This window comes from Sarcophilus harrisii, chromosome 6, assembly GCF_902635505.1.
Source record: "Sarcophilus harrisii chromosome 6, mSarHar1.11, whole genome shotgun sequence".
In the NCBI taxonomy this organism is placed as follows: Eukaryota; Metazoa; Chordata; class Mammalia; order Dasyuromorphia; family Dasyuridae; genus Sarcophilus; species Sarcophilus harrisii.
Window position 1 is genome coordinate 181,872,782 of NC_045431.1, and position 13,960 is coordinate 181,886,741.

At 34.3% G+C, this 13,960-nt stretch overlaps 1 protein-coding gene across 3 annotated transcripts in view; it reads left to right on the forward strand.

Moving 5' to 3' along the window:
* SORCS2 (sortilin related VPS10 domain containing receptor 2) overlaps positions 1–13,960 on the forward strand; it is a 1,208,352-nt gene that overhangs the window by 992,970 nt on the left and 201,422 nt on the right. For all 3 annotated transcript variants that reach the window (XM_031943246.1, XM_031943247.1, XM_031943248.1), the window contains exon 5: positions 1,942–2,015. In XM_031943246.1, coding sequence (XP_031799106.1) covers positions 1,942–2,015 — 74 coding nt within the window. The remainder of the gene's footprint in view (positions 1–1,941; positions 2,016–13,960) is intronic.

Here is a 13,960-nt window from a genome sequence, read left to right on the forward strand (position 1 = left end):
ATACAGAGAGCCTTGGAGAGACTTACAGGAACTGATGCTGAGTGAAATAAGCAGAACCAGATCATTATATACTTCAACAATGATACTGTATGAGGATGTATTCTGAAGGAAGTGGATTTCTTTGACAAAGAGAAGATCTAACTCAGTTTCAATTGATCAAGGATGGATAGAAGCAGCTACACCCAAAGAAAATCAGCTACACTGGGAAATAGATGTAAACTGTCTACATTTTTGTTTTTCTTCCCGGGTTATTTCTACCTTCTGAATTCAATTCTTCCTGTGCAACAAGGGAACTGTTTGGTCCTGCACACATATATTGTATCTAGGCTATACCATGACATATTTAACATGTATAGGACTGCTTGCCATCTGGGGGAGGGGATGGAGGAAGGGAGGAGAAAAATCGGAACAGAAGTGAGTGCAAGGGATAATGTTGTAAAAAATTACCCTGGCATGGCTTCTATCAATAAAAAGTTATTTAAAAAATTCTCTGAAGTTTTTTTCCAATTCTAAAACTCTGTAATTATTCAGTACAATCTTTAACATTTTATGTTTTAATATCTTTTCCAGCTTTGAAATTCCATATCCCAAGATTTCTTCTAGCTAAGACATTCTTTGATTCTGAGAGAAGAGGTGATATGGGATTTGACTGTCGATTATGTCTCCAATGTTGCTTTCTTTTTTTTATTATTATAGCTTTTTATTGACAGAACATATGCATGGGTAATTTTTACAACATAGTTCCTTGCACTCACTTCTGTTCCAACTTTTCCCTTCCCTCCCTCCACCCCCTTCCCTAGATGGCAGGCAATCTCATATATGTTAAACATGTTAAAGTATATCTTAGATACAAGATATCTGTGTGCAAATCCATACAGTTCTCTTGTTGCACAAAAACAATAGGATTCAGAAGGTAAAAATAACTGGGGGAAAAAACAAAAATGCAAGGAGTCCACATTCATTTCCCAGTCTTCCTTCTCTGGGTGTAACTGATTCTGTCCATCATTGATCAAGTGGAACTGAATTGAATCTTCTCTTTGTCAAAGAAATCCACTTCCATCAGAATACATCCTCATACAGTATCGTTGTTGAAATGTATAATGATCTCCTGGTTCTGCTTATTTCACTTAGCATCAGTTCATGTAAGTCTTTCCAAGGCTCTCTGTATTTATCCTGCTGGTCATTTCTTACAGAACAATAATATTCCATAACATTCATATGCCACAATTTACCCAACCATTCTCCAATTGATGGGCATCCGTTCAATTTCATTTTGGCACCTACAGGTCCCTTTCCCTCCTTTAAGATTTCTTTGGGGCATAAGCCCAGTAGTAGCACTGCTGGATCAAAGGGTATGCACAGTTTGATAACTTTTTGAGCATAATTCCAGATTGCTCTCCAGAAAGGTTGGATCCGTTCACAACTCCAACAACAATGCATCAGTGTCCCAGTTTTCCCACATCCCCTCCAACATTCATCATTATCTTTTCCTGTCATCTTAGCCAATCTGACAGGTGTGTAGTGGTATCTCAGAGTTGTCTTAATTTACATTTCTCTCATCGATAGTGATTTAGAGTATTTTTCATGTGACTAGAAATGGTTTTAATTTCAAATAAATCTCTAATATTCAATAGATTTTGTCTTTCATGAACAGCAGATTTCAGGGTATCTCCCCTTCACTTCCAATGGATCCAATTATCTGTGTTAATTGGTGTTTTACTGTGAACAGTATGTAGCACAACTAAAACAAAGAGGTATCTTCCCCTGGGAATGTTCTCCCAGAGATGTTCCCAATGGATTTAAATGGGAATATTTTCAATCTTAATGGTAAATACTAAACACTAGAGAATATAATTCAAAGGTCTTTTAAATATATCAGAAAGATCAACTTTTATAACTCTTCCTCCTCTCTCCCTAACCTCCTTTTCTCTTCTCTTCAAGGTCTATTTATCAACTGATTTAGGAAAGAAATGGATCCTTCTTCAAGAACGAGTGACCAAAGACCATGTTTTCTGGTAAGAATTTTTTTTAACACAAACCTGAAATTCAAACATGAAGTCACTTGTTTGTTTGTTTGTTTTTTCCAATATTTCTCATTTCCTTAGTAAGGGTCCTAAAGATAGAGTGTCAAGATCCCATTATATTCCAAGAGAATAAGAGATATTTTGGAAAGTTTGAGCAAACTTAGAAAGTTATATCTGTCACCTATCTCATGACACAGAGATAATTTTGCAAAACACATTTATTGTTCTTTGTGCTTTATGATTCAATTTATGAGCCTTCCCTGTAGAAATAGTGTACAAGGGAAGATAAGTAGAAGCATATGATAAAATCCATCCAATAATACCAAACTCTTAGAGCACCACTGGTCTGCCACAAAAAAGAGCCCTCTGACCTTCTTTCTCCTATCAGTACATTCAGCTCTATAACCATAATACAAGGACAAGTTTTGGGAATACCAGACTAAAGCTTCTGAATTCTGTTTTATATTCTGCCTAAATGTATCATCAATGTTGGAAAAATGCTAATATTCTTATAAGAGGTTCTGGCAAAACACACATGCACACACACACACACACATACACACATACATGCTGCCCTTTGTATCCACATAATTCAGCTATTCTGTCTTCCTGATTTTCTTCTTTCTCATTCTTTGTTCTCTTTTTTCTCTCCCGGATTAAAGTCTTCTCTCAACAAAGATTCTGATGAATTTGTTAAGTCTCCTAGTGTCAATCACTCAAAATAGGTATAATTTCAAATTCTAAGGGAATTTGAATTTTAACTGGAACCAGACTGAAAAACAAAGTTTAAGTAGTAGAATATCAAAAGGCATCAACAGGAAAGTTAAATAGATTTAGGGTGGAAGGATTTCAGGATTTTCCCAGTACTGGTGAGATAATGCTGAGTGTCAGCTTCTGCCAGTGTGTATGCCTTCCTATTGGTAATATTGATGCCTGACTAGACTAAATTGATCTTAACAAATGTGACATTTTGGAGAAATCTTTCTAAAACAAAACATAGAAACTGTTGGCCAACCATTACTGCACATCTCAAATTCCCACTTCATCCTTTCTTGTATTCACAGAAAGTCAGAGCTAGAAAGGAACATAGACATCTTCTACATTAATTTCTTCACTTTACCAAGAAGTTCAAGATATGTGATATGCCCTCCAAAAGTCGTGCAAAAAGTCAGTAGCAAAACTGGGATCAGAACCTCCATCTTTTAATTCATAGTACAATTATCTTGCCATTATAACTCATTGCCTTTCAGAAATTGAGAGAGAATAAAGCACTGAACCTGAAGTAAGAAAGAACAATCCCTGACTAGCTGTCTGATACTGAGCAAATCACTTAAATTCTGCCTCAGTTTATTTTTCTGGGTATTGGAAATAATAGCACCTACCTGCTTTGCTTATCGTGAAGATCAAATGAGAATATTTGTAAAGCACTTTATGGATCTTAAAGTGCCATGTTAATGCTTTCTGTTAATTGTTTTCATCATCACTCTAATGTGCTATGATTCTAGGCACAATGCAATATTCCAAAAGTGGAATGGCATCAACCCTTTTTCCAAATGTTCCAACAGGTGATAGGTTGTAGTTCATCAAAGAAATTTGTTTGGTCTTTGGTTCTTCTCCTTTGAAAATTGATCTGGTTAGAGAAGATGATCTATAAGTTTCTTTCCAAATGTAATTTTTATAATCAATAAAAACAATTCTAGATTTGTGTTCAGAAGCGCGATATTAAATTTCATCTCTGATCCCTAATATTTGTGTGACACTAGGAAAGTCACTTGATTTTTGAATCAATAAAATGTAACTTTCTTGTGAGGATGATCTTTTTCATTTTGGGTATTTGTATTCCCAAGATCTAGCACAGTAATGGATAGTGTTGAGTTTATCTCAGAATCAAAGCTACCAGATGAAGAAATGAAATAATAACTTAGGAGATTTCAGGCCTAATTGGATGAGAGACATTCAGGAAAGAGAAAAGCTAAAACTGTGAATTCCCCCAAATAAATTGTTCCTGTTAAATAAAATAACAGATTTCAGTTGTCTACTAGTTGCACCAGTTAGGATAACAAGGATTTCCTCAGGGAATTAGCATAAAATTGAATAAAAACTGAAATTTGGAAAACTGAGAAGAGACTTTTAATTAAGGGTATTTTGAATGCTTCTGATTCTATTACTCTGCTGCATGATCCATGTAAGGTTTTGGGAGCTATTATCAATGCAAGTAAGTAATTATCATGGGATGTGGGATGCTTTCTTCCAGATACACAGTGAATACATCATGTTCTTATCTAGTTTTTGAATAAAGCAAAAACACTCAAATTTATAGAATTTTAATGGACCCCAAGAATCATGGAATCTAGCCATCTCCTTTTGCAGATGAGGAAAATGAGATCTAGACAGAGACTGGAACTTGCCCAATGTTACACAAACAAGGACACAGCCATTATCAGTAATAAGGACTCATAGTTTCCAATTAACTGTTATCTCCTCTTAAATCATATCACATTAAGTTATTTGTCTGTGTGTGTGTTTTTTTTTTTAGTTCCAAATATATTTTAAAAGTACAGAGAATTCCTGTTATAGAAAGGTCCTCCACTGAGGCAACATATCAATTCCCCTGGACCTTATAGTCTTAGGTCCCTGGGCTATTAAGAGATTAAAAAAACTTGCCCCAGGATTCTGACATGTGGCAATGGCAGAAGTTCAACCTTTTGTATTCTTAGTTATAGCCCGGGGCAAACTTATAAAGATGTAGTGTTATGCCATAGAAATTTAGATTAATTTAAGAATCTCTTGGCTAAATTTTTGTCTCATAATTTGTGACCAACATAAAATTTAGTATATTGGAATTTAGAATTTCAAGACTTGGAAATATGAGTCTCAGCTCTGTCACTCTCTGTGATTCTGTACATGACACCAAAACTTTCTGAGTCTCTATTTTCTGATCTTTAAAATGGGTACAAAAATTTTTGCAGTGCCTACTTCACAGACTGATTATAAAAAAAGCACTTTATAAAATTTTATATGAATATTTAGTCAGTCAACAACATTTATTTTATAAGTATTGAATTATTTTATGGAACGGGGAATTACACTATATAATAAATCCACTATTGTATTCCTTCTTTACCCCATTGTGATGTAGCTGTGACTCTGGGTTCTCAGATTCAATGCCCAAATGATAATAAAGTCTGGCCATTGTACCAAGCTGGAAAAGCTTCAAATATGTCATTAGTAATTGATTATGTTTCTTTGATCTAGGAACCAGTCAAATTTGCCAGAGCACTTAAGGAGCGGAGGACTTGTTCTTTGCTCTAACAGAGAGAAAACTCTCACTGATGGATCATTTGAAGTCTTGCATAAATTTTAAAACCCTTTTATACTTGGAATGTTACCTTTCCTATCTCTTCCCCTTAGAATTCCTGGCTTCCTTTATATAAACACTTATATAAATGCAGAATGAAGTTGATCCATAAAGTCTTTCTTGGTACCTGTTCCCTTCACCCACATTGCTAAAGCCTTCCCCTCTAGGATAACTCTACAGAATGTAAGCTCCTTAAGGATAAGGTTGAATTTGCTTTTGATTAATATTGCCAATGTTTAGCACAGAAAGAAACTCACATATGGGAAGTGTTTAACAAATGCTAACTCATTTTTGGTTGCATAATAGTGCTTGTTCTCATGACTACTTGATATCATCATCAATAAACTCATATCTTTCCAATTTTTCTACATATTTCACCATCTTTTTGATTTTAGATCTTAAATTTTTATGGCTATGAGGAAAACAGGAATTTCTGTGTCTGAAGAACAAATAATTTCCTCAGTATATATAGGAAAGGCAGGGGTCTAGAAGAAAGAGAGCAAACATCCTTTCTCCTCCACTGCATCATCACCCCCAAACATGAGTAGCATGTCTACAGATTTTTCAGCAATGGTTTGATTAGCTCCAAAGGATCAGGGACCAATGACTTCTAATTCAGGCGTGTCTAAGGGATTAGAGAAAAGTTTAAATATTTTGAAAGTCCCAAGAATAAGAACAAGAGTTTTGATATGAATTTGTGTGAATGAATACCCCCAAGGTTTTTTGATTCAGTGGATGCTATGAGCAAATCTCACATTCTCCATGTATATATTTTTACATGTTTCAGAGTGAAATGTTAGTCTGGAATGATCAAGTTTGATAAAGAGGTTGAGTATAAAGATTTTCCAATAAAAATAGAAAATAGAAAAATAGTCTCTAGAATGACAAAAGTGATAGGTAATAGGACTATTATTTCTGGGGACAGATCACATAAGAAGTATTATGTTCAGCTATGACCACAAAATTGCTTTTGTTTTACCTATTTTTTAATTTTTAAAAACCAAATGTTTTATTCAAAATGACATTAAGTATTGTAAAGTGTTTTGTAAATTTTTATTTTAAATATTTGAATTTTGAATTTGGTTTTTGCATTGTGTTCATTTCCAAATATAATCATCTAGTTAATAGTTAGGTGACCACTTATTAGGGATATTCTAAAAGCTATTCTTCATAAGAGAGAAGTGTGACTCTGAGCAAGGCATTTACCCACTGTCTCACTAAATTTCCTCAACTATAAAATAAGGAAATAAATAGCACCTACCTTCTACAGTTGTTCTGAGGATCAAATGACATATTTGTAAAAATTCTTAGCACAATGTCTGGCACATAGTAGTCATTTAATAAATGCTTATTGGTTAATAGAAGATTTAATGGAAAGTTGACTGTTCTCCTCAATTATCTGAATATCTAAAGCAAGTTTTCTTAAAATGGAGTCATAAACCATTTTAAATTATATTTTGAAAACTATATTTCAATATAATTTTCTTTTTGGCCCTATGTATTTTAGGTTATATACTTGAAAGGTTATTCCAAGACTGGATACAAATTGGGAAACTAGACTGACAAACAGTTCCATGATTCAAAAGAAGGTTAAGAAGCCTTTATGTGAGTCCCATGTGAGTGGGGAAAAAACAAAACAAAGCATAACAAACTTGTGTTTGATTCTGAAAAACAGAATGAGAATAAAGGGTGGAAATTGTAAAAAAAAAAATATATATATATAGATTGTAGTTGCATGAAATGGAGAACTTTCTCATTCTTAGAGCTATCCAACAATGGGATCAATTTAGACTGATGAATTGTTGGGATTTTTATAAAGGAGATTCATGTTTATGGTAGGAATTAAACCATAGATTTAAAGTTCTGAGAACAGTTCCAGTTTGGAGAGTCTAAGGATTCAGGGCTGATCTGTCTCTTTCAGCTTTGCTCTCTTTGTATCAGGCTATCATACTGAGTTCACATCACTGAGAATCTTAGAATTCTCTTCAGAAGGAATGGGGGAGAATAGCAGGGAAGAAGCTGAACTATTCCTTACTGAAAAAATGAAAAGTCATTTTCTGGCTCCAATGTGAATCTAAATTCTAAATAAGTCTTCTTATCTTGATGTTTAGGGACAAAATAAGAAAAACATATTATTAGAGTTATACTAACATATAGAGAGATAGACAGATAGAGAAAGAGACCCAGACACAAAGACACAGACAGAAAGACAGATTCAGATTCAGAGATAGAGACAGATTATAGATAAAGATAGAGACAGGGAGATAGAGAACAGATAGAGATAGAGACAGGGAGGCAGAGAGACAGAGACAGAGACAAAGACAGAGACAGACAGAGAAAAAGGCAAAAAGAGAGAAAAAAGGAAGATAGGGAGCGAAGGAGACAGAAAGGCGCAGACATACAAATAGAAAAGAATGGAGAAGTCTTGTTTTTCTGGCGTTTGCCATTCTTTCTTTGGCTGTCTTCTAAGTGCAAACTATAGGAGGGTGACAGGAGATGGCGGCAATTTATTAAAGTTCGTTCCCATGTCACCCTCTCCTGAACTTACAAACATTCAACCAAACCCCAGGCAAAAAAAAAGCATTTCTGGATTGATGTTCTCTATGGGGACTTTATTGTGGTTGGAGCTTTCATGTAGAGGCATTAATCAAATCATATCAATAAATATTTCATAAGCACCTCACCCTTTTGAAGGGCCATTTCTGGAGTGAAGGGGAAGTATCATGTTTTTGTACTGGATTCCCTACCAAACTGAAAAAGTAAAATAAAATAAAATACACAAATAACCTTTCTATAGAGGAAATAAGAATTCCAATACCTTTTCCTTTCTCCCTTTTTGTTTCCCTTTCTTTCTCCTCTCCTTCTTCCTTTTTTGCCCTCCTTCTGTCCCTCTCCATTCATCTCTCTGTGTTTTTCTCTATCTCTGTATCTGTTTCTGTCCCTTTGTAAAATACCAGCACTTCTTGCCTCTTTCTTGTGAAGAAAGGTCCTTCTAGCACAAATAGCAATAAAAAAATATGAACTATTGGTATCTTTCTCCATTTCTCTATCACTACCCCTCCTTTCTGTCTTCTTTCCATTCCTCTCTACTCTTCATTCATATACATATGCATACAAATGTGTGGACATTTGTATAACATAATTTCAGGAAGGGATGTGGGTTAAATATACCCTTCTGTGTTTGTGTCTTCATGTATCTTTCAAATCATTCCTGTTCTAAAACATTTCCTGGGTTTGCTAGGGAACCCCCAAATCCTATTTCTCCCAGGGAAAATATTTAATATTACATGTTCTCTATTTCTTCCTTTTTCCATCTCATGTAGATTTCCATATCAATCATAACAAGAAAATAGTATATTTACCTGTTACCTTCCAAGCCTAGAAGAATGGTTTTCTCTGCCTGTCGAATAATATTTTTAGTTTCCCACTCTCTTTGATATGTTTTCCCCTCCCCTCCACAATGTGTCTTTGTTTCGATGGAAAAATGATGGGTTTATCGTTGTGGATGGGAAAACAGGGCTGAGGAATACTGGAGCGCCTCCCTGCTTTACTTGAAAGCCCATGTGGGTTATCAATCACAGGGCTTAGTCATTAATGTCAACTGTCCTGAGATTTGAGACGTCCAAGTGCCAAGTGAATGGTGGGGGGCAGGGAGTTAGGAAGGCAGAGATGTTGTGCTTTGGGATATGGGGGGTAGAAAGAAGGAAAACTGAAATATTTTTTCATAGAATTGGAGTCACTGAATTCTCTGTTACGCTATGGTGGATTCAACCAAAAGCAACAGACTGGAGCACTGGACATTGCAATTTTTTTATATCAAAGGAGAATGGCTTATGGGATAGCTGTTCAGTCAGAAAAAAAAGCAACCTGCTCCCAGATGCTGATCAGGAAATTGGTGATAACTCAAACATATTATTATCTTGAGTAAATCAAATTATTTTTCCCCAAGTATCTCAAATTGCCAGGAGCCATTATCCTTTAAAGCTAATCAGACTAGACTGCTTGGCAATATAGTGTTAAGAAATAGAAAATTTCCCCTGCTCCAAAATGACAGTAGTAGGAGTTTTGATATGGCCTCAGTGTTGTAAGCAATAAATAAAACCATTTTTGACTGCATTTCCAAGGAGAACTTTGTCCTTGAACTGACACTATGAATTACTGAAAATCAATTTTCTGTCCAAAACTCAGACTCATTAAAGTTTTGATAAGCCTAACACTAAGTGATTACATTATGGGTAAGAGGGAGTTGCCTTATCCTGAGGCACCCTTGTTTGCTACTAAAGATAGTGGCTTTAGAGCCATATTCTTAGACAACTCTATCCAGACCAGTCTGAGGACACTCTGGCTATTAATCATGGAAGCCTGACCATCTCTAACAACTCCCAAACACTCTTTCCTCCTGAAAAATATATATATGCCAAGGGCCCCCATTTTCATTGATATACATATGAATATATATACCTAAAACTTTCTACTCAGCCTTCCTTTACAGTGGTAGGTGTGGAGGGTCTGAAAATGGTACCATATTTTCCCAGGGTCTTTTGACTATAAAAACAATGCCTTTTACCCATAAGACATTGCCCCCTAGAACCCAAATCGTACTACTAAGCCCCAAGTATTATTTCTACTAGAATATACTTCACTACAAAATCTAAGCACACAAAACCTCTCATTGATTCCTCAATTAGGCTACTAGCAGATCAGATCTTCCACATCAGAATAACAACTTTAGAAAGTATTTTATGTATTATATATATATATATATATATATATATATATATTATATTAACATATTTCACATATATATATTTAAAACAGAATTTAGAACATAACTTTGGCCTCAATATCTCTAATTATCATATGTTACCTTCCTATGGCCCTTTTCTACTGAGAAATGATAAACAACTTCACCTTCTTTAAAATTGTCTTGCATCTAGAAGATATAGAAAAGCTAATTAGTATTCAAGAGGTTTTCTGCACAGTGGTAGGGAAATACTCCAGATTACCAGTTAGTAGACAAAGGCTTAAATCCAAATTCCCACTTTATTAGAAGGCTAAACTTATTCAATTCACAACTTCCCTATACCTGTTTTCTATTCAATAAAAAAGAAAATAATTATGCTCTTCCACTTCACCAAGGAAAATGCTTCACAGTCATTAATGCTTAATCCTTAATTAATAATACTAAATAATTACATATGATATATGTGTATTAATGTAATATAACATATAGGTAATACTTAATAATAATATTTAAGCCATAATCTCAATACAATTTACTATCTAAATAAATTACTATGATAAAAGATTCTTCTCTCTGTAGTTCTGGAATAGTTTCCCTCCATTTTCTTTCCTTATAAATATGGATTATTAATAACTATACTATAATATCATTATATTATAATAATAAAATAATGATGATGATAATAATCATATTTTTCTAACACTTCAAGTTTTTACAAAAAAAATTTCCCCTTAAAACAACTTTGTAAAGTAAACAAAGTGAAAATGTTATACCTAAAAAACTGTAATGGAAAGCATTATATGGTAATGTAAAGCAGAGGATTGTCTTTACAAATCTAAACTTCTAAGATTATACCTCATCTATCTTAATGGACTTTCCTCTTAAGTTTCTATTAAAATATAGTGCTTTATTCTATATCTCATTTGGCCATTAACCATGTGATCTTGGACAAGTATTTTACTTTCCTTAGACCCAAATTTTCTCATCTACAAAATGAGGCTAATAAACAAGCTGATATTAAATGTTCTTGTCAGCTCCAAACTACTAAGTTCTGTGTGGTAAGGGTTTTGTCACCTCTGACTATCTGTATCTGGTGTGGTAGAGTCATCATTCATATTGTGTAATTTCTGTTCCTTCTAATTCTGATATTCATGAAGAAAATTTCTACTATTCTACACTTTTGTGATGGAAAGTCCAGTTTTCTCGATTGGGGCTTAGATTCCTTTTTTTTTTTTTTTTTTTAAGAAAATGAAATGCTCTTCTAAACTAGAGGATCCAGAACCATTAATTAGAGGTTTTGAGAAGTGAGGTAGATATCTCAGTGTGAGATTTGAATAACTAGTGATGAGGTTTGTAAATAACCTGCTTGGAGTTTAACAAAGAATAAATTTCATCTTGAGATTTGAAGCTATTTGCCTATAGGTCAAAATGATTGATGTTTCTCTTCCATATTTTGAAATATAAATTAACTGGAGAGGATTTCCTGCTCAGAAATTCTTGCTCAGAGTGGTTCATTGATGTTGATAAAATAAGCCAGGATTGTTGCTGCAGCAAAATGCTTGAGAGAATAGCTTCTAGAAAACAGGAAGCTAACCTAGCAATGATGTTGTGCTTAAGGAATGGTCTGAAACAAAGATTTTCTTTTTTTTTTCTTTTTTCTTTTTTTTTTTATTTAATAGCCTTTTATTTACAGGATATATACATGGGTAACTTTACAGCATTAACAATTGCCATACCTCTTGTTCCAGTTTTTCACCTCTTACCCCCCCCCACCCCCTCCCCTAGATGGCAGGATGACCAGTAGATGTTAAATATATTAAAATATAAATTAGATACACAATAAGTATACCTGACCAAAATGTTATTTTGCTGTACAAAAAGAATCAGACTCTGAAATATTGTACAATTAGCTTGTGAAGGAAATCAAAAATGCAGGTGTGCATAAATATAGGGATTGGGAATTCAATGTAATGGTTTTTAGTCATCTCCCAGAGTTCTTTTTCTGGGTATAGCTAGTTCAGTTCATTACTGCTCCATTAGAAATGATTTGGTTGATCTCGTTGCTGAGGATGGCCAGGTCCATCAGAACTGGTCATCATATAGTATTGTTGTTGAAGTATATAATGATCTCCTGGTCCTGCTCATTTCACTCAGCATCAGTTCGTGTAAGTCTCTCCAGGCCTTTCTGAAATCATCCTGTTGGTCATTTCTTACAGAACAGTAATATTCCATAATTTTCATATACCACAATTTATTCAGCCATTCTCCAACTGATGGACATCCATTCAGTTTCCAGTTTCTAGCCACTACAAAAAGGGCTGCCACAAACATTCGTGCACATACAGGTCCCTTTCCCTTCTTTATAATCTCTTTGGGATATAATCCCAGTAGTAACACTGCTGGATCAAAGGGTATGCACAGTTTGATAACTTTTTGAGCATAGTTCCAAACTACTCTCCAAAATGGTTGGATTCGTTCACAACTCCACCAACAATGAATCAATGTCCCAGTTTTCCCACATCCCCTCCAACAATCATCATTATTTTTTCCTGTCATCTTAGCCAATCTGACAGGTGTGTAGTGGTATCTTAGAGTTGTCTTAATTTGCATTTCTCTGATTAATAATGACTTGGAGCATCTTTTCATATGACTAGAAATAGTTTCAATTTCTTCATCTGAGAATTGTCTGTTCATATCCTTTGACCATTTTTCAATTGGAGAATGGCTTGATTTTTTATAAATTAGAGTTAATTCTCTATATATTTTGGAAATGAGGCCTTTATCAGAACCTTTGACTGTAAAAATATTTTCCCAGTTTATTGCTTCCCTTCTAATCTTGTCTGCATTAGTTTTGTTTGTACAAAAACTTTTCAGTTTGGTATAATCGAAATTTTCTATTTTGTGATCAGTAATGATCTCTAGTTCTGCTTTGGTCATAAAGACCTTCCCCTTCCACAGGTCTGAGAGGTAAACTATCCTATGTTCCTCTAATTTATTAATAATTTCATTCTTTATGCCTAGGTCATGAACCCATTTTGACCTTATCTTGGTGTACGGCGTTAAGTATGGATCAATGCCTAGTTTCTGCCATATTAGTTTCCAATTTTCCCAGCAATTTTTATCAAACAGTAAGTTCTTATCCCAAAAGCTGGGATCTTTGGGTTTGTCAAAGACTAGGTTGCTATATTTGTTGACTGTTTTATCCCTTGAACCTAATCTATTCCACTGATCAACTAATCTATTCCTTAGCCAATACCAAATAGTTTTGGTAACTGCTGCTCTATAATATAATTTTAGATCTGGTACAGCTAAGCCACCTTCATTTGATTTTTTTTTCATTAATTCCCTTGAAATTCTTGACCTTTTGTTTTTCCATATGAACTTTGTTGTTATTTTTTCTAGGTCATTAAAATAGTTTTTTGGGAGTCTGATTGGTATAGCGCTAAATAAAATAGATTAGTTTAGGTAATATTGCCATCTTTATTATATTTGCTCGCCCTATCCAAGAGCATTTAATATTTTTCCAATTGGTTAGATCCGACTTAATTTGTGTGAAAAGTGGTCTGTAATTTTGCTCATAAAGTTTCTGATTTTCCCTTGGCAGATAGATTCCTAAATATTTTATATTATCAGTAGTTACTTTAAATGGAATTTCTCTTTGTAACTCTGACTGTTGGATTTTGTTAGTGATATATAAGAATGCTGATGACTTATGTGGGTTTATTTTATAACCAGCAACTTTGCTAAAGTTGTGGATTATTTCTAATAACTTTTTAGCAGAATCTCTGGGATTCTCTAAGTATACCATCATGTCATCGGCAAAGAGTGATAATT